Source organism: Stylophora pistillata, chromosome 4 (assembly GCF_964205215.1).
Source record: "Stylophora pistillata chromosome 4, jaStyPist1.2, whole genome shotgun sequence".
Taxonomy (NCBI): Eukaryota; Metazoa; Cnidaria; class Anthozoa; order Scleractinia; family Pocilloporidae; genus Stylophora; species Stylophora pistillata.
In genome coordinates this window covers 44,024,567-44,044,692 of record NC_142522.1, presented here as the reverse complement: position 1 = coordinate 44,044,692, position 20,126 = coordinate 44,024,567, and the positions used below count along the sequence as shown (strand labels likewise).

General features: G+C 40.9%; 2 protein-coding genes and 1 long non-coding RNA gene across 3 annotated transcripts; 1 reads left to right on the top strand and 2 right to left on the bottom strand.

Annotated features, from left to right (window-relative positions):
* Positions 1–537: 537 nt before the first annotated feature.
* LOC148733935 (uncharacterized) lies at positions 538–2,820 on the bottom strand. The gene is made up of 3 exons (XR_016000782.1): positions 2,752–2,820; positions 1,458–1,583; positions 538–948 (listed from the first exon to the last, which is right to left on the bottom strand). It is a non-coding gene; the product is annotated as an uncharacterized LOC148733935 (long non-coding RNA).
* A 4,237-nt stretch (positions 2,821–7,057) lies between these two features.
* LOC148733934 (uncharacterized) lies at positions 7,058–8,749 on the top strand. The gene has a single exon (XM_088758055.1). The coding sequence runs from the start codon at positions 7,058–7,060 to the stop codon at positions 8,747–8,749; it is 1,692 nt and encodes a 563-aa protein (XP_088614181.1).
* Positions 8,750–16,889: 8,140 nt separating this feature from the next.
* On the bottom strand, positions 16,890–19,428 carry LOC148733933 (tachykinin-like peptides receptor 86C). The gene has a single exon (XM_088759146.1). It carries the CDS (start codon positions 18,549–18,551, stop codon positions 17,460–17,462), a length of 1,092 nt encoding a protein of 363 aa, XP_088615272.1. The 5' UTR covers positions 18,552–19,428; the 3' UTR covers positions 16,890–17,459.
* Between the last annotated feature and the right edge of the window lie 698 nt (positions 19,429–20,126).

The window sequence follows — 20,126 nt, the reverse complement described above, 5'->3', positions numbered from 1 at the left end:
GAGATCCCAAGATGTCGCTGTTTAACAACCTCCTCCTCAAGTTATAGAATCAGAAAGCAATCAATATCATAACAATTGAAACCGAGAGTTGCGCGGTAATGGCTAATGTTTTTTCCTCCCCGGCACTGAGTTTTTTTCAGTCTTTTCAAATCGATAAGATACAGAATTGAAATATTTCGACCCTTCCAAATACGGTTTGCTTCTCAATGAACAAAGCTTAAAAAAACACCATCATTTCTTGATGATAAGTGTACAAGAGGAGTCGTTATTTGGAAAACTGAGGGAAAAAATTGAAAGCGAGTTGCGACTGAACCTTCGCATCGGATGATCCGGAGCATTGATTTAGTCGCTTTTAAAACGTTTAAAAAATATTCCCAGCAATTGCAAAACTGTACACGAAAGTCAAGTTCCGCGATCGAGGTTTCGTTGTGTTGCGACTTTACATAAAACGTTCACCGCGTCTTCCGTGGCACAAATTCCCCGAGAAGTCCTATTTCGCATTTCGGATTTGTAGGAAAATGGATTCGACAGTAAGTGTTGTCATTTTATCTAAAAGTTTCCTCGTGAGCTAAAATTGCGCAATTAAGAGGAAATTCCAATTCAGTTTCTTCTTTTAATACTCCTTGGGATTCTTAATCGTTAATTGCACCAATATTTTGACGTTCCGGCAGGAATTCAAGTGTCAGCAGTTGTCTAGACATTGTATTATATTTTATTTTCCACTACCTACGAATATTGGAACCTTTGTTTATGCAAACTACTACGCGCGCCATCTTTTCATTCAGCTCAAAGCCTACTCGAAGCTTTAAAATTTGTCTCCATTAACGATGTTTTAATTTTCTTCACCATTTCCCTTACACTCTTTCAATCCTAAGTATCCATTTCAAAATTCTGGGAAAAGGTCTCCGCCACCAAAAGCGGATAAACGAGGGCAGCGTCTGAGTAAACCTAGAAGGAAATAATTAACATTTATATTAGCAATGGAATAAGAAATAGCTCATTCACTCTTCCACCTGTATTCCATTTTAACTGCAAGTCACCCCTAAAACAATCGCGTACAAACATAATCCTTGACTTCCCCATAGTGGTTTAAGACTCTACCAGGTTACTTTCGTAAGTGCGCCAGTTTTAGAACTTTCATAACTAGTTATTCAAGTAAAACACCCTGACACTCGGTGGAAATGGTTTTATTCATCCATTAATTTTTTTTTTTTTTTTTTAGCATTTAGTCTGATAGTGGTTGATGCAATGAGTTTGACAAAAAGGAAAATAAAACGTTACTGCACATCATTTGTAATTTGAATAGGACGCCTTGGTCATGGAAATTTGTAAGCAAGCGAGTGGCTAAAAAAAGTATTTTCCGTTTCCGTTGGTCGTTTCCGAACTCTGCCACAGAGTTGCTACCTTCATTCCTGTCAACAATTTTTTTCATGAGATATTGAGAAGTTGTTTTTTACCTTTACAGGCGAAGCCTTCATTTAAATTTTTCCCCAGGAAACAGCTTCATCAGGCCTGGCACCTGAGTCACTTCCGTCAAACTCTTGGCCTGTGTTTACAAACACAGAGAAGTCGGCACCATTACGCTGTACAATGAAACAAAACCATGAAATAATCTTGTCAAACAACATCTAACATCTCTTGCTGATTCTAACAGCATGCTGGAAACTCAATATATTTGAACCTTGTACAGGCTTAGCTAAGTAACGAGACCTAGTGATAGAACATAACTATGCGCGATTTGAAGGTCGTTGGTTCGAATCGTCGCATGAATTCTGATTTTCTCTTTCGTCCCAGCCTTGTGAAAAGTTAATAACACTTTTCGTCATTAAAAAGCCGAAATAAGAATCAAACAACTCTCTTTACGAGTTTATAACAAATCCCTAAAAAATTATTTTAATTAAAGGTATCTACGGAGGTATGTTTTGGGTACTCGCGCGTCGAAACGAAAATGGAAACCTCACAAAATGCTGGGGGTGGGGTGGGTGGGAGGTAAATGTAATGGTCAAGCACATCAGTACGAGACTATTTTGTGAGCAGACTTCACCCTACCCCCTTGGAATGAAAATAGCTTTACTATTGAAGGCAAGAGGAGGCTTATTTTTCAACTGTGGATCTCTCTAAACTGAGTAAATTAGGACTCCGTTGTTGGAAGGTGGATATCGATATTCAACCGATAAATCGTTTTCCAACCGGTTGGCGCACAGTAAAGCCTATGAAAGCAAAGAAGTGTTATTCTATCCAAGTAATATGGCCAAATTTGAAAGGTAGCTGATCACGCAATTTATTTCTTGTAGTAGTTACCTATTAAATACCGTTTAGCAATTTATAAAATCTGGGAATCTACTATCAAAACAAGGATTTCAAATCAAAGTTTACAATCTGTAGTACACTAGTGTTTGGAGGTATTTTTCTGTCCTCTGCAAAATGACGTTACGAACCGCCTAAATTAAAGAACGTGGACCACGCCCCACTTTTTTTCTTTTCACTACTTCGATAAATAATAATAATAATGATAAAAAAGTGAGCAAATCAAACAGTCACTACTGTCGATGATGACTTCATCTTTACTTAGGCCAGGCAAGTACAAGAAATACAGACAAGATGACAAGAAACACAGACAAAAAGAAAAGAAATGCAGACAAGAAGACAAGAAATGCAGACAAGAAGACAAGAAATGCAGACAAGAAGACAAGAAATGCAGACAAGAAGAAACTTCAGGGAAAAGAAGAAAAACTGCTGAAGGTAACTCACCATTAGATTGGCGTTGCAGATATGATGCATTGTCAGACCACCTCCTAAAATGATCAATCTGTATTTTTGGCATAGATGTATTGGCATAGACATATTTGGCATAGATGTATATGACATATTTGGCATAGATGTATATAGATGTATTGTTCATTTTCCTTATATCTGAAAAAAACAAACAAACAAAAATTTCAATTGAATAAATTGTTTATGAGAGGGCCACTCATATATAGCTCACTAATCAGTGGTGTGAAGTGAGCATCAGAATTTACATAGAAATGGAAATCTTAAATTGGCTAACAAGTGAGTTGAAATGGCCAGAAATCCGAAACAGTATGGCCGCCGAGCAGGCGCATTGATGCCCAATACAGTCTTGGAATACAAACGCGTAATGCAAGCCGTTACAAAGCAAACAGTGAGATTTTGAGTAACCTTGATTTATTCTTCGTTATTACATCCCTTTGGAAGCTTCAGACCAGGATTCAGAAATCTTAAAACAAAGTTAACATCTCGTACAACCTGATGAAATCACGTTGTTAATATTTTCGTAGTGGTTAAACCGGTTCCCAAGTGCTATCTTTCTCAGCGCAAAAATACTTGAAATCCGCCAAATGTCTTCTCTATTATCTTGCCGAGTTCCCATTTTCTTGAAAATATCAACTGGTTTCAGGAGGGTTTTGGTATCCTTCCAAAAATCCGCTTGCTTTGTTTACACCAGAAACTTCACTTTAAGCCTAAAATTAAAGGGTTTCCTTGTCATTAAACCGGTTCCAAAAGACGATGCAATCAGGGAAAATACTTTCGAAGACGATGCTTCACAAAGCGCGATTTCAGGGCCAGAGGAAGGTAGCCATGAGCCATGTTTTGGACCCGTAAATTCATCGTTTTGACCACGCAAAGTCCAGCATTTTGCATCACAAGGATCTTCATTCTATGCTTTGTAACCACCACATTGTGTACCTTCGCGGTAAAGGTACACAATGTAGGCAAATTGCGCGTATTTTGAAAGGAAAAAAAATGCTTTCTACATTTTTCCAGCTCTTTTAAAGCTTCGAAACGTTTTCTATAGATATCCAACTAAGAGAAACAAGAGAAAAAAATTTCGTGTCATATGCACTTCAAGCAGTTAGAGGAATAAATTACATCACTATTTTGCAAGCCAAAATGTCGCACGAATTCAGTAAATGCTCTTTGAGTTTTAAACGCCAAATCGTGGTTAACCAGCCAGAAATTCGTTACGCAGCGAAAGCTCATGTGAATGAGATTATTTTTCCCGTGAATATACCCTTTCCACTGTTAAAAGAGTGGCACAAAATCGTCGCATCTTCGCTTGCTGAAGGGACTTCCAGTCAAAATTTTCTACCGGAAGTGAAGCCGGCTTAACTGAAAATGCACACAAAATCGATTACGTGGATCTGCTGGAACATTGTATTCCCTGTGGCCTTTTTGCTTTTACAGATGATGAATCGATAAGCAATGAAATCGGCGTTCATTTGTCTAAGCTTGCCGGTACAGTTGTTCAACTGTATAAGAAAACCAAAGGTAGAGCTAGAAAGGACTTGGATTAAAAATTTAAAAAATTTCGTTCACGTGTGCGAGGGGCAAGTGAAATCAGTCAGAGAATTTCATGAAGAAATGGAGTCTATGAGAGATAAAATTAAAGAATGGAAGGCCAGGAATAAGGATTTTGAAGAGGAAACAAAAGATATATAACAAGAAATGATTGTCTCATTAAGTTAACCAATGAATTAATTCGACTTCTAGTTGATGGTGACACAACCGTCTCCAATTCTATATCCAATACAGAAAGTCGCCTGAAAGCTCTCCGTATCAAAAAAGCAGAAGGAATTATGATTCGTCGTCGTGCTAAATGGTTAGAAGAGGGTGAACGCACCAACCGGTTTTTCTTTAATTTACAGAGAAGTAAAGCGCAAAGATCGCACATCTCTTCAGTGCACGTGTACCATTTAGACGGCAATGAGGTCTTCTCTCAAGAGAAATTGCGAAAGCGCACGTGGATTTTTTCTCTCGATTCTTTTCTGAAGAGCCGGTAGATGCCGCAATGTAAACCGATCCTTTATCTTCTTTGTCTCGTCAACTCACGTCCGATCAAGCATACTCTTGTGAAGGTGACTTTACGCTCGAGGAAATTACTGTCGCTCTTAATAAAATGATCGCAAACAAAGCTCTCGGCCCTGATTTCCTTTCGGTCGAATTTTCCTCGAAGTCCTGGGACCGTCTGGGTCCATATCTGTGCCAAGTTTTTAATGCATGCTCCCAAGCTGGAGAGATGTGCGAGTCTACGAAAACTAGTAACACTCGAGTCATTTTCAAGAAAGGGGATCGCAAAGATCTTAAAAATTGAAGACCAATTTCTTTATTAAATGTCGATTATAAGGTATGCTCCAAGTCTCTTTCTCTCCGTCTCTCTCAGGTTTTACAGCATATCGTTGATCCTGATCAAACCTGCTCTGCGCCTGGTCGGAAAATTACGTCAAACTTACACCTATTGCGGGATACTTTAGACTATATTGAGCGAACTAATGAAACTGGCATTCTACTCAGCCTCGATCAAGAGAAAGTCCTCGATCGAGTTAATCGCAACCTTTTAATGAATCTCTTAAACCGTTTTCGTACCGGTTCATCTTTCTGCCACTGGGTTATCTTAGCACACTATATGATGGTGCTAACATGCAAATCATTATTAATGAATGGTTAACCGAGGCGATACCTTTGTCTCGTGGTGTGAGACAGGGAGACTCCTTATCCGACCCTTGTTGTATATTTTATGCGTTGCATGAAACTTTTGCCTGCAAAGTCCGGAACAATCCTGCCATAGAAGGCTTTCTCTTACCCGGTGCACGCGGAATAAGATATAAAGTTGGGATATATGCATGGCGTACATGGAATGACCAACCATATGGCCTCAGGTGGCTAACCAAAATGAAAATCTTAGGTGTTGTTTTCGGCAATGATACTGAAGTGGATAATTGGCAACCAAAACTTGAGAAGTTGGAAAAACATCTTAATCTCTGCAAATCTCGTTCCCTTTCGCTCGTCGGAAAATCCCTTATGGTCAATATCTTAGGAATTAGCAAACTTCTCTAGCTGTCTTCCGTCCTGTGTGTCCCTCAATGGGTTATTTCTAAAAGTAAATTCGCTAATTTGGGCTTTTATTTGGGGCTCTCGCATTGAGACAGTAAGTAGAATGTCTTGCCACCAGCCTTTCAACAAAGGTGGCCTCGGAATTTTCAATTTCCAAATCAAAGGTGACTCTGTTGGAAACTGTACGTTACATTTACTAATCTATTACGTAACCAAACCGCATGTAGGCAGAACGTGTTTTATCGCCCCATATAGGGTGCTGTTCCACCTGCTTACAATGAGACGTGGTGTGTGCTTTCGTGAGAGTTGTGAGAGGGAGTTAATTGGTGTGTAATGGCAAAATAGAACCAAGAAAATAAATCGTGAGTACGCTAGCTTTTGCACGTTTTCGACAGAGTGGTGACCCCGCCAGGACAGCGTTGGAAATCATGGAGAAACAGATTGCCGAACTTGAGGGCAAATTGAAGACGTTGAATTTTCGCTTGAAGAAGAGAGGAGATTTCTTAAAGAAAGACGACCGAACGGCCTTTGAGAGGCACAAAGTTTCCGTTGAAGCCCTAGTGACCACGGTAGTGAAGTTGAACGATTCCATTGAGGAACAAAAGTTCACGAATGGCGAAGACGACGAAGCGGTACAAGAATGGGCCGACGAAATCGAGCTAGTCATTAACGAAGGAGACGCTTGTATACGCGAACTGGAAGAACGAATTGAGCAAATCGATCGTAATCTGAAACACGCAACCGTGCTCTATGAGCACAAGAGAGAAGTCGAACTAGAGAAAGAGAAAATGGTGCAACAACAAGAAGCTATTAATCGAGCACATGCGGAGGAATTAGAATTTGAGAAAAAGAAGGTGGAGCTGAAACAAGCTCAAACGGAACCGCAGGAAACTATGCAGGGGCAAATGGCTAGCAACGTGGTAAGAATGCCCAAGCTCGTGATCACAAAATTTGACGGGACGCTGCAAGATTGGCTTTGTTTTTGGGGACAGTTCCAAGTCAAATTGATGATTCCAGTGCCCCTGAAGTCACAAAGTTCTCTTACTTGAAGGAATTAGTGAATATGAAGGTGCGAAATCTCATCGACGGTCTTCCATTTACGCCTGAAGGTTACCAAAAAGCTAAACATTTACTCACAAGAAGATATGGGAAAGCGAGTGAAGTCGTGGGAACGTAGGTTAGGAATATTTTGGAACTACCCACTATGTGCGAGAGAAACGAAAAGAAGATACTTGAATTTTACGAAGCACTACTGATCAATGTAGAGTCATTGCGAACATTGAAGAGCTTATCCAAATTGGACGCAGCGGTTCAATTTACATTCGACAAACTTGAGGTAATAAAGAACGAACTTGCTATGATAGATGAAAATTGGTGTGAATGGACTTTTGTAGCATTCTTAGAGGTGTTGGAGAAGTGGACGACTAATAATCCCATTTCAGATGAACCGACATCAAAGAGTTCAAATTTCCGTCGAGATCAGTCCAGAGCTTTTCTTGCCAAACAACAAGAAACCGGACACCAGTCGAGGGCGAGCCCAGGGGCGTGTCTCTATTGTTGTAGCGAAGAACATAAAGCAATTAACTGTGATAACGTCCAAAGCATTGAAGAAAGGAAGAAAATACTTGCCGATAAGCGCTTGTGCTTCAATTGTACCGGAGCCAAACACCGGGCCAGCGATTGTAAGAGCAGAAATACTTGCAAAATTTGCGATGGGAAACACCACACTTCGATATGTGACAGGAAGGAGAGACAAGAACCAGGTATGACTGCAAATTTAATGGGCGATTCCAGTGTTCTTCATCCCGTAGTAGTCATAAACATGGGTGGATATAAATTCAGAGCTCTCTTGGACAGTGGCGCTAGCCATTCGTATGTTTCGTCAACTGCGATTGAGTTACTTAAAGCTAAAGGGAAGAGTACGAGTTTGCGTCAAATTGCCATGCTTACAGGCGTTGAAACCAGAACTATGCAAGTATACGAAGTTGTCATACATTCCGTGACTGGAGATTTCTCCCTAAACGTGAACGTCACGAAAATCAAAAAAAGGGAACTGTTGACCTTAGACAACCCAAGGTATTCCGACCTCGTAAAAAATCACCCTCACCTGAGAGGCGTTAAAATGGATGATAGTGATACAAAGGCTCGCTTACCTGTGCACGTGATTATCGGCGCTAATGACTTTGCCAAGATACGGACAAGTGATCGTTTACGGGTCGGACGTAGAGGAGATCCAGTAGCAGAGCGTACACGTTTCGGGTGGACTATAATGTCCCCCAGAACAGATCTAGGCAACGCGTACCTTGCCGTGAATTCTACGGTGGATCACAACCGACTCTGCGCCCTAGATGTCTTAGGACTAGAGGACAAACTATCTACTCACCAGAGCGACGTCCACGAAGAATTTAAGAAGCAACTGGCTAGGAGTCCAGACGGCCGATACGAAACCGGACTACCCTGGAAAGGGAACTGTCCTGAGTTGCCCAATAATTGTGCGGGCAGTGTGCGCAGAGTAAACTCTCTTCTACGGAAATTAAAGAGAACTGATATGCTAGACCAGTACGACGAGATTATTCGGGAACAGTTAGAGGAAGGTGTGGTTGAGAAGACACCAGCGAAGGTAACAGGCAAAGAATTCTACATGCCCCACCGAGCAGTAATACGCGAGAATGCCAAATCAACCAAGCTACGAGTGGTATATGACGCCTCGGCCCGTGCGTATGACGGTGCGCCTTTGAATGAGTGTTTACACACTGGCCCCCCACTACAGAATGAGCTATGGAATGCCATTGTCAGCAACAGATTCCATCCTATTGCAGTTGCCGGAGATATGCGCAAGGCCTTCCTACAAATACGTGTTAAGGAAGCTGAACGTGACGCATTGAGTTTCCACTGAATTAAAGACAAATCGACCGAAGAACTAGAAGTGCTGAGGTTTACGAGAGTGGTGTTTGGTCTTGGCCCTTCTCCTTTCTTACTCAATGCCGTGATACAACAACACCTGGAAAGTGTGCGGTCTGAGTACCAAGGGACTGTACAAGAGATTAAGAACAGTCTGTATGTAGATGATTTGATTACCGGTGATACTACTATGGAAGGTGCGCAACAGCTCAAACATCATGCAGTAGAGATCTTCAATTGTGCAAGGTTCACCTTGCACAAATGGCACTCAAACGTGCCAGAACTAGATGGCGACTGTACCGATGATGAGCCTTCGTTTGCTAAACAACAGCTTGGTGCATCATCAGCTCGTGGAGAGTGCAAACTACTGGGACTCAAATGGGACAAAGGGGATGACACTCTACATGTTTCACTCCCATCTCAGCCTGCTACATTGACCAAGCGGGGCATCCTCCAACTTAGCGAAGATTTATGACCCGTGAGGACTTGTGTCCCCTGCAATGTTAGAGGAGAAACAAATCTATCCAGAAACCAGTGAGATGAAGTTGAGCTGGGATACCCCACTTCCCGAGGGGATTGCGAAAGGGTAGCTAAAATGGGAGAAGAATGCACCGGATGATGTGTACTTTCCTCGCAGTCTTGTTGAGTACCAGGAGCCGATTGACAATATTAAACTTCATGCATTTGGTGACGCAAGTATTCACGGTGTGTGTGCTGCTGTGTATGCTGTGGTTACACAGGCGTCAGGCGTGACACAGGGTCTGATTGCCGCCAAATTCCGCCTTGCCAAGAAAAGTATGATGATTCCTCGTTTGGAGCTCGTGTCAGGCCATATGGCAGTAAACTTGTCTACAAATGTGCGGGTTGTGCTAGAAGGCTTCAGTATGACGGAGGATATACAGTGCTGGCTCGATAGCACTGTAGCCGTACACTGGCTGAACGATGACGGGGAGTACCGCCAATTCGTGGCTAATCGGGTTAAAAAGATCCAGAGCCACCCGAACACGCAGTGGAGACATGTACCGACATCCGAAAACCCTGCTGATCTGCGGAGCAGAGGTGGCAGTGTGAATGAAGCACAGCTATGGTGGAAAGGTCCACCGTGGTTATCCGACTGATCTCAGTGGCCTGCAAATATTGTGACAAAGGCGACGGATGACAGCAATGCTGACAAGAAGGTTTAACGAGAACTTTTCGCGCTCGGTGTTGAAGCAAACAATGACTTTGACACTGTTCTCGAGAAGTTCGGCTTGCGTAAAGCCATGAGAATTTGTGCATGGATCTTGCGGTTCAATCACAATTCTCGTCACCCTTCCAAGAGGATCATAGGACCTCTTACGACCGAGGAAAGACAGCAACAAGAAATGTCCTGGATCAAGCGAGCGCAGAGCCAAGGTGCAAAGACGATCAAGTTTGCCCGTGACCAGGAACGACTGAATCTGCAACTGAACACCGATGGTGTATTGGAATGCTGAGGTCGCATTCAGGGTGAGTATCCAATTTACTTACCAGATTCTAATTCTGTCACAGTGGAAATAGTGAAGCAAGCGCACGGGGTAACTCTCCATGGGGGAGTCAGCATGACTATGGCTAAAGTACGAGAAAAGTTCTGAGTGCCAAGACTTCGGCGGCTTGCTAAGAGAGTAGTGAAGCACTGCTTTGGATGCAAGAGATTCCAAGCTCAGGCCCTTCATGACCCACCACCAGGTGATCTACCGAAGTCACGTACAGAAGGGAGTACACCTTTTGATGTCATCGGGGTGGACTTCGCAGGACCAATCAAGTATAGTGGCAAGTGCAAGCCAGAGATGAAAGCCTACGTCATACTCTACGCCTGTTGTCTTACCCGCGGAAGCTTCCTGGAAGTGCTTCCCAGCCTAGAAACAAGCGAATTTATCAAGTGCTTTAAAAGTCTGATTACGAGGAGAGGTCGACCATCCCTTGTCTACTCAGACAACGGTTCTACGTTCGTAGCTGCGGCAAAGTGGCTGACGAAAGTGAAGGAGGATGAGAAGTTCCATTCATTCTTGAGTGACCAATCCATTACTTGGCGCTTTAACGTGAGTAGAGCGCCATGGTGGGGAGGACACTTCGAAAGACTCATTGGCTTATTCAAGTCTTCATTCTACAAGTCTGTGGGTCAGGGTCTGCTAAGCTGGGAGGAGCTCTGCGAAGTAGTCCTTGACATCGAGGTGTCGCTTAACCATCGACCTCTTAGTTACGTGGAGGATGACCCGCAGTTCCCTGCACTAACACCCAACTCCTTCCTGTTTCTGAATGCTAACATTTTTTACCTGAGTTCGAGCCACATCGGCTCGCAGACCGCGACTTGAAGAAACGTGCGAAATTCTTGATAGCTACCAAAGATACAATGTGGCGTCGCTGGACCACAGAATACCTTAGAGCTTTGAGAGAGAGGCATCAACTTAAACACAACACCAAACCTAACAGCTTGTCCGTAGGAGATGTTGTTATCATTAAGTCTGAAGAGCGAAACCGAAATCAGTGGCCCATGGGGGTAGTAGAAGAATTATTCAGTGGACGTGATGGTGTTGTTAGGGCAGTGAAATTAAGAGCAGGCAGAGGATTCATGGAACGCCCAATCCAACATCTCTATCCATTGGAGTTGTCCTGCGACCGAAACCCTCTGCCTTGTAATGACCCACCTTTGAACCCAACTGCATTGGAGTTCCGGCCGCGACGAGATGCAGCTGTGGCAGCACGTCAGCGAATACAGGACACTGCAGAGCAAGACACTTGAATGTGTTTACTAAAGAAACATTACGTATGATGTGCGATGTTCGCTGTAGATAGCGCTATTTATGCAATATCGAAAATCAGACCTGAAAAAAATCAGGCCTGTACGGGACTCGAACCACTGACCTCTGCGATACTAGTGCAGCGCTCTACCAATTGAGCTAACAAGCCGACTGGGAGCAGGCCGTTAAGTTGATTCGTAATAAACCCGTGAAAGTGACAAATGAGATGCAATGAATATAAGAAGTTCATATATTTTGAACTGCGGTATTAGATACGTATGATGTACGATCTTCGCAGTAGATAGCGCTATTTATGCGCTATCTACTGCGAAAAAATCAGGCCTGTACGGGTTCGAGTCCCGTACAGGCCTGATTTTTTTTTCAGGTCTGATTTTCGCTATTGCATAAATAGCGCTATCTACTGCGAAGATCGCACATCATACGTATCTAATACCGCAGTTCAAAATATATGAACTTCTTATATTCATTGCATCTCATTTGTCACTTTCACGGGTTTATTACGAATCAACTTAACGGCCTGCTCCCAGTCGGCTTGTTAGCTCAATTGGTAGAGTGCTGCACTAGTATCGCAGAGGTCAGTGGTTCGAGTCCCGTACAGGCCTGATTTTTTTCAGGTCTGATTTTCGCTATTGCATAAATAGCGCTATCTACTGCGAAGATCGCACATCATACGTATCTAATACCGCAGTTCAAAACAGATGAACTTCTTATATTCATTGCATCTCAAAGAAACATTATTTTTATACTTATTTCTTGCTGTGTTATGGAGTCAGTTCCACTTGCATATGCCCTGTTCCCAAGTCATATGGGGGAGGGTGTTGGAAACTGTGCGTTACATTTATTAATCTATTACGTAGCCAAACCGCATGTAGGCAGGACGTGTCTTATCGCCCCATACATGGTGCTGCTCCACGTGCTTACCGCAATGAGACGTGGTGTGTGTTCTCCTGAGAGTTGTGAGAGGGAGTTAATTGGAGTGTAATAGCAAAATCGAACCAAGAAAATAAATCGTGAGTACGCTAGCCTTTGCACGTTTTCGACAACTCCTTAAAGTTAGCTTCTCCAGTGTCTAATCTTTCTAACCCCGAATCAAAGTCCTTTTACCTAACTAAATACTTACTAGGGTTTAGGCTTGCTTCTTTTCGGCCAGATTGGCATTCTCTTCGTGACAATTCCACTCCGAGTTCGCATGATTCCACACCATATTACGAGAAATGTTTTTCGGCGCTTACCACTCTTCGCGGGATTGTATCCCGCAAAGAGTGGCAAGACTTTGATTTCACCTCTAAGAAATGCTATCAGGCCCTACTAAGAGAGATTTCTACTTCCCCGATTCTTCATCGTTTTTTGTCCCCCTTTCTCCCTAGTGATTTCAAACTTGACAATCTTTGGAAATTGGTTAGAGATGACTTTTCTGAAAACTATAAGAATGATGTGCTATGGTCAATTGTCCTTCGGGCCATAAAAGTCCGCGATTCCCTAAAACATTGGGGCTATATTGATTCTCATAAATGTGCCTACTGTTCTCGAAAAGAAACAATTGATCAATGTTTTCTTAATTGTTCCCTTGCTAAAAAATTGTGGTCGTATTTATCTCCTGTGATCTCCTCCCTTCTTGGTAATTTCTTCCCGTCTTGTACTTCTGTTTTCTTTTTTCAATAAGCTCCAGTCAGCCCAAAAAATGCGCGACTGGCCCGTTTTCTGATCAAAACGATCTTTGTATGGCATTTGGAAATTTCGCAATAATGCTACTTTTCGCGATGGAAAGGAAAGTCATGAGGATATAATCCGTTACATCCTCCATGATATCAAGAGGAGAATTCTCTGTGACCACTTTCGTCTCTGTTTTCTGACTTTAACAATTCATGGGAAGCTCCAGCACTGTGTCAACTAACTAATACTACTATCAAAATCCCTCTGTAAATAGCTGTCTTAGTAACTAGTTTAACAAATAGATTAAATGTTTAAAAGTAGTTTAGTTTCTTTTATTTTTTTTCGCTAAATTATTCCAAGTTATATCCTTCCTTAGTTAAAGTTATACCAATGTTAGCCTTATTTGAATTATCTTTATTTGTAGTTTAAAACCATCTTAGGAGATACATATAAGATATTTCTTGTAAATAACCTATTAGCTTTACTGTTATATTAATATTAAATTAAGATTATCCTTGGTTATATCATTATTCTTAGCTATTTACGCCTTTTTTTAATTAATTTAAATTCAACTTAGAATTATCTTTACTTGTAGCGTAGAATTATACTAGTTTAAATTACGACTCCCTTTATTTTCAAACCGATAACATCCCCTACAAACCTTTATAAATATAAAGCGTTGCGCAACACGGTAAGAGTCACGTCCGCTTTTCTAGTAGTGAGCTTGGGCTGCCTGTGGTTTAACCGGTACTACAATAGACGAGTACAAATACCGCGTGATATTTGTACTCGTCTATGGCGTTATTCGTACTCGTCTAGGTGTAGTTGGATAATAAAGTACTGTATATTTCTGGTAGATTATCTGGCTTTCAAAGATGAAGTTCGCGGTGCGTCAAAATGCTCCATAATTGGTTCAGAAAATCTTCGCTACCTTCGCGATCGATCAAACGAAAGATATTAAAAACCAATAACGTAGCTCCACTTTCTGCCTTTAAAAGCACACACAACCCACAATTCCTCTAATCGCTCCGACGAAGGGCTAACGCTCGAAACGTCAGCTTTTGTAATCATTACGGTGGCCAATGTACCATTTTAACTTTGTTGATATATGCAAATTATTTCGTTACCCCCACCAACGCAGCCCCAAACACTTTCTTTCGAAACTATCAGCCTTTAGATATTAAAAAACCAATCGCTGATTGGTCACTCCCGTTTTCCCACCTTCTCGTTGGCTCCATTTTTATCCTTCTGACCGTCGTAATCATTTTATGAATTCAATTATTTAATGTCTTATTTCGGTGGTGAATTATTGCTTAGGTTAGTATGCTTTCCAGTTGGCATCAACTTCGACCTTTCTTCGTATCATTCTAAAAAATGAATATTTCAATCTTTCAACCTTAGCTGAGCCTATTTCAGTAGTATCATTCCATTAAATAAGTATTTCAATTTTTTTAACTTTAGTCCAGCGAAATGAGACTTTGACAGTACTGCTACAGAAGAGATGTCAAATTTTATTTTTCTCTAAGACAGTCCTGTGGAGTATATATACTGTTACGAGTACAGCTGTATTATAAATAACGTGCGTATTAAAGCAAAATTTTGCAGTAAGATAGATTTGCAACAACTCATAGGAAGAAATGTTATTAGAAGAAAAAAGTGGCAAATTGAAGCTTAAAAAACTTAGAAGCTAAACCAGCCATACTTAGTTCGTTTCATTCATTTTCATGGCGCTTGTTTCTTATGAGGATGCTATCTCCTTCATCGAATCAATCTTTGCGAAAGCACGATTAGAAGATATCAAAACTTGCTGCTAATATGGAGAAAGATTTAAAAAGCATTATCTTTCAGCTCAAGTAGGAAGAGTCTAGGAACCCTATAAGCGAAAACGTATGTGACCAACCGTCGTGTAAAGATTCTTTTTTTATTTTAAAAATGTCCTTTCTGCGTCTTTGTTAGTATCGAAAACCCAGCGCGGCAATCAAAGGGCACGAAAAAATTGTTCTTAAAAAGCTGGTCTTGTCAAACGACCGCGCGGGAAAATTTCTCTGTGAATCACTGTGCAAACACAGCTTGTCTACACAACAACAGACAACTTAGAATCCAAACTTTCTGCAAATACCGAATTTTTTTCGGCAAACTCAGTCAATCTTTCAAACAATTTTGTGGTTTAAAGATACCGTGCTAACAACAGAGGAAGTTGAAATCATTCTGAATATTCAGGATACTATCTGCTACTCAATTTTCGCCAGCCTTTCCAGCAGATTTTCACTTAACTTAACAAGAGCTTTTAACGAATTTTACTTCCTCAAAAGCCGTTCAAGTGCTACCAGAGTAATAAAGGTGTGTTTTCGGTGTTGCATAAGTTTTCCCGTAAGTAAAACGCGTGTAAAGAAAGCTCACGTAAGCAATTTCCACTGCTGCGTAAAAAACGCGTGCGAAAAACGGTGTCACGGTCGTAAAAGTTGAAAGCTGTTAAACTCTACGCCCCCAAGATTGCCACGTGCGTAATACGCACGGAAACGTCTTGAAAAAAACCTCGAAGTGGAATTATGGGAACGTTTAGTCAACGTTCATTTCAACGTGCGTAATTTTTTTAAACGCAATCTTACGCATGTGGACTGTGTAAACGCAACAGCGAAAATCTTCTAAATCGGGAATTTGCACTAAGATAAAGCTCCTCAACTGCTTACAGCCACTGGAAAAGCCGCCTATCAACTTATTAATCGCACAACTCACTCATAGCTAATGAAAGTGTCATGATGCCTTTCACCCACGCTCGTATCCTAGGAAACGCCTCTGCACATTCTAATTGAAATGGAAGAACCCTTTTTGACAACGGTTATCATATTATTGTTGAGATCAATGCGTTTTTACTCCTGTTATTTCCTTTAAAAGAATCAGTGATCACCTTAAATTGCCGAAAGAACACGTACTCAGGCAATTTCATGACCGTACAACTCAGTTCCGTTATTTGTTAGAACTTGTAGAAATGTCATCCATATACAGTCTGTACTTTGATATTTGTTCAAAAATTTGCAATTGAATCTGATGAATATGTAATGTTTACCGACTGAAGGAGCATCTAAGAGATGTATGAAGGAACATTCTCCCATTTCTTCCTTTCATATTAGACCCTATTATTCTTTAGCCCTATCAGCCGCAAACTATGTGTTTTGACTTCTGATCGTCACCATGTCTGTGGGCCTGAAGATGTTTAAAACACATCGACTAACGCTCAGCATTAAACGTTATTACACCAGTTTTTTTAAGATCCTACGCGCTTTTTACATTGTTCTAGAAGTTTTGCCCCCTGCTGTCCAACGCAGATTCGTCTCCCATAATTGGGAGAGTATTGACGCGCGAGTGCTCTCACTGACGTGAATTGTATTGCAGACGGGAACCAGGCGCTGGTTTGGCTGCTTGCTGAAACGTGTATTTAACCCGACATCTCTGCGGATAATTTTTATCAAAATGTGTAATGTATTGATTAAAAAATAAAATAGATACCATTTATTCAAATTTCTGATAATTTTTTTCCCTACGCCCGATAATTAGAACCTTTTTCGCCTCATCAGGATTCAACTGTATTTCTTTTGCCCTCAGAATCAGTTCTATACATGCATTTTTTAATGTTCTAACCCTTCCAGAAAAACTCACTCAATGTTTCCCTAAAGTATTCCAGAGAACTCTTACAGTCGCTGATTACATTTTAAAACCCTTTAATCAGCTTTATTTCTACATACAATGGTTGAAACTATAAATCATCTGGCAAACTTCGCTCAACGAATTGAGTGAACAGAAAATGATCTCTAAGTTTTCTAGTCTTAGTAATTTTCCTTATGAAAGGCGAACGTATTTACAACCAAGGCCACGCATGAGATATAGTAATTCTGAAGAGCGTTTATACGAAATGCATTTGGCGGCAAGAAGTCGTTATTTAAGATGGCAATCGGAAAGGCCGGTTTGCTTTAATCCGTGCGTGCTGAAAACGATCCTCATTATAACTTAGTGTTGATCGATGAATACAGAGCAGTACTTAATTGGAGGTTTCAATTTTACACTTTTCTTATGATTTGGATGGGTGTATTCCCCTCGATTAACTATGTGTTAATTGTATTTAAGAAATATTCTGACAGAATTACTTCTTTCGAGTCCAAGATGGCTGCCAGGCGGCATTTGCAGCGCCACTTTGACAAGTCCCGGACTTTTACTGAGTTCTATTTAAAAATGAGTAAGCGTATCCAATGTCCTACTTACGACTTGAGATACACATTACTCATAAGATCTACACAGAATGATTTTTGAGAATACCTTAGCAAAGAATCTGTTCATTGTTCCATAACACAAAGGATGTAATGCACTGGGTAGGCAAATCAAAATAAAATTATAATCCATGAAGAGTTGATGATGGCGAAATTGATACGCATTGATCTTAAAAACCCTTTCCCACACATAGTGAGCTTGATACGGAAAATAACAAACAACAAAAATAATAATGAGCGCAAAAATCATCTTAAGCAAATCTTTCTCTGGGTCTGTATTTTCGGTTTTACTGTCTCTCTGGTTATTATTGTCGAGCACGACACTCCTTTGTTCCTTCATTCTCGCGTCCTCTCCCAAATCTTGTAGCTCCATTTGATCTTCGATTTGAACAACACAAGACGATTCGGCAGTCGAGGTCCGTTTTCTTTGGTTAATCTGCACAATCCGCCTCTTCAAGTTCCACGCCACTGCTCCGTAAGATGCCAGCATTATCACATAAGGTAAAGGGTAATTCAAGATAAATCTAATAATCGCATAGTACTCGTTGTTTGTAACAGGCAACTCGATGCATCTGCCATTTCTAAACCTGAGACCGATGAAAAAGGGACAGGCGATTGCAAATGACAACAGCCACAGCCCAGCTATGATTAGAATTATGATCTTCTTAACTGATGGTCCACGTGGAAGTGGGTTTACAATGAATCTGTAACGATAGAAAGCGATGGCAGCCAGTGAGTAGGTCACAACGAGAAGAGCAATCACTTGGAATGTATTCAAAACGCAGGCGGCCTCTTGAAGAACGGCGTCCGTCGGATTCTGCCAGCTCGCAAACATGACGGCCAAACAAACGCTACTTAGGACTTCCGCGAAGGCCATGTTAGCGACAAGATGGTAGGATAGAGGCTTACGAGAAGGTATGCTCCACACAGCATAACAAACCATGGAGTTGCCGTTTAAACTGGCCGAGATGATCACGGAGAAGAGAGTCACACGGAAAATGTAGAGAGCTTTTGTTTCTTCGTACTGTTCTATCCACGTAATAGATTCCACGGTGGAGGGCTCAGTTGCGTTTGTGATGTTCGTATCGTTGATGAACTGCATTATTTCCTCGTCTTCCTACACTTGTTGTGTTTCTTGTCCTCGTTGTTGACACCTTAACTGCGAGAGAGATAAGCATAAAAAGATATTATAGTGAGAAACAGTCGAGAGTAAGACTTTCCTCCAGTCTTACTCTCGACTGTTTTGTTGATGTTGAACGTGACAAACCGCTTCAAATTTTAAACCCCGCCGTGAATAGATGAATGCATATGACGAAATTCAATTTGGTTTAATTATAAATAAATTTGTTATTGCTGTCCTCGTATCTTGTATCTCGTACCTCGATATACATTTGTCGATTATCATCACTACAAGTAAGACTTTTTAAATATTTTCCCCGACGACTTCTTTCTTGAGTATTGAATAACACAAATCACGCCAAATTTTCAGACTAGTGACAAATGAATGACGATTCAATGATAAATTATAAAACCTGCTATTGTCAAAGATCTCTCCGAGAACGACGCGCGGATATTACAAACTCAGCTGGTACAGGGCCAAAATCAATGCAACAGTTTTAAATCACACAAACATCGCAACTCCCAGTGATTCCCGAAGTACATTCGTGGAGTATAAATAACCCTGTAAACATTGTCAGAAGAAGTCATGGTGGTAAATTATTAAAGATATCCAACCGATAGATAGGGATAAAGTTCAATTCTGAGCTGTCTGCCATTCAATTATAACTAAAATCTGCGCAGTGCAGCCTTTTCATTTAGTGTTTTAAGGGAGAAAAACTCACGCGAAATATCGATTACGACGCATCTAATGCTTTAAGCAAAATTCACTTCGGATAGGTTGCGACATAAAAATTTCCTTTCAATCGGCATATTGATTTTTTAAAACTTAAAGAGAAGTTTACTCTGTAGAGACAACTCAAAGCGGAAAATATGCATCTGCTCTTTAAACACACAAGTGACAATTTGCTGAGAGCACCAGCCGTCAGCCTATTAAAAAAACAGACAAGCACTTCGGCCTTTCTTCACGTCACTCACAAAGCTCCCCAGAGCTAACATGTTTTTTTGTTACTGCACGTGTATCCTAAGAAGTACCGTTGCACATTTGATCAAAAGTGAACGGCACAATTTTAATGCCTTAGGGTTATTTGCAAGGGTAGATCAATATATTCAGTCAAATTCCTGTCTTTTACATAGAAAGAAGTCAAAATTAGTTTCTTGGCTTGGGAATTGTTTTAAACCACACATACAAAAATCCAGATTTGAATTTCATCACACCAATCCTATTTTGTCTGCGGTTATTGTAAACTCTCAGTCTTCCAAAACAACACTCACGATATCTCGTAAAGATGGCGCAAGAACTTTCTACTTGTTTATCAGAAAATGATCTCCCAAGCACGATTAACTGAATATTTCAGTAGAGAACTGGAGGTCCTGCCGACAAAAGATAAGGCCTTTTATCTTTGTAACTTAATTTACCTAGAGAAATAAAAGTAATCCATGAGTTTCCAGTCTTGACAACTTCCTTTACGGAAGTTGTACACATTTACTAGTGTGGCAGAGGAAGTTGTTACTCAGTGTGTACTTAGCTTCTCGCCCGTCATTACGGATAGGATTTTGA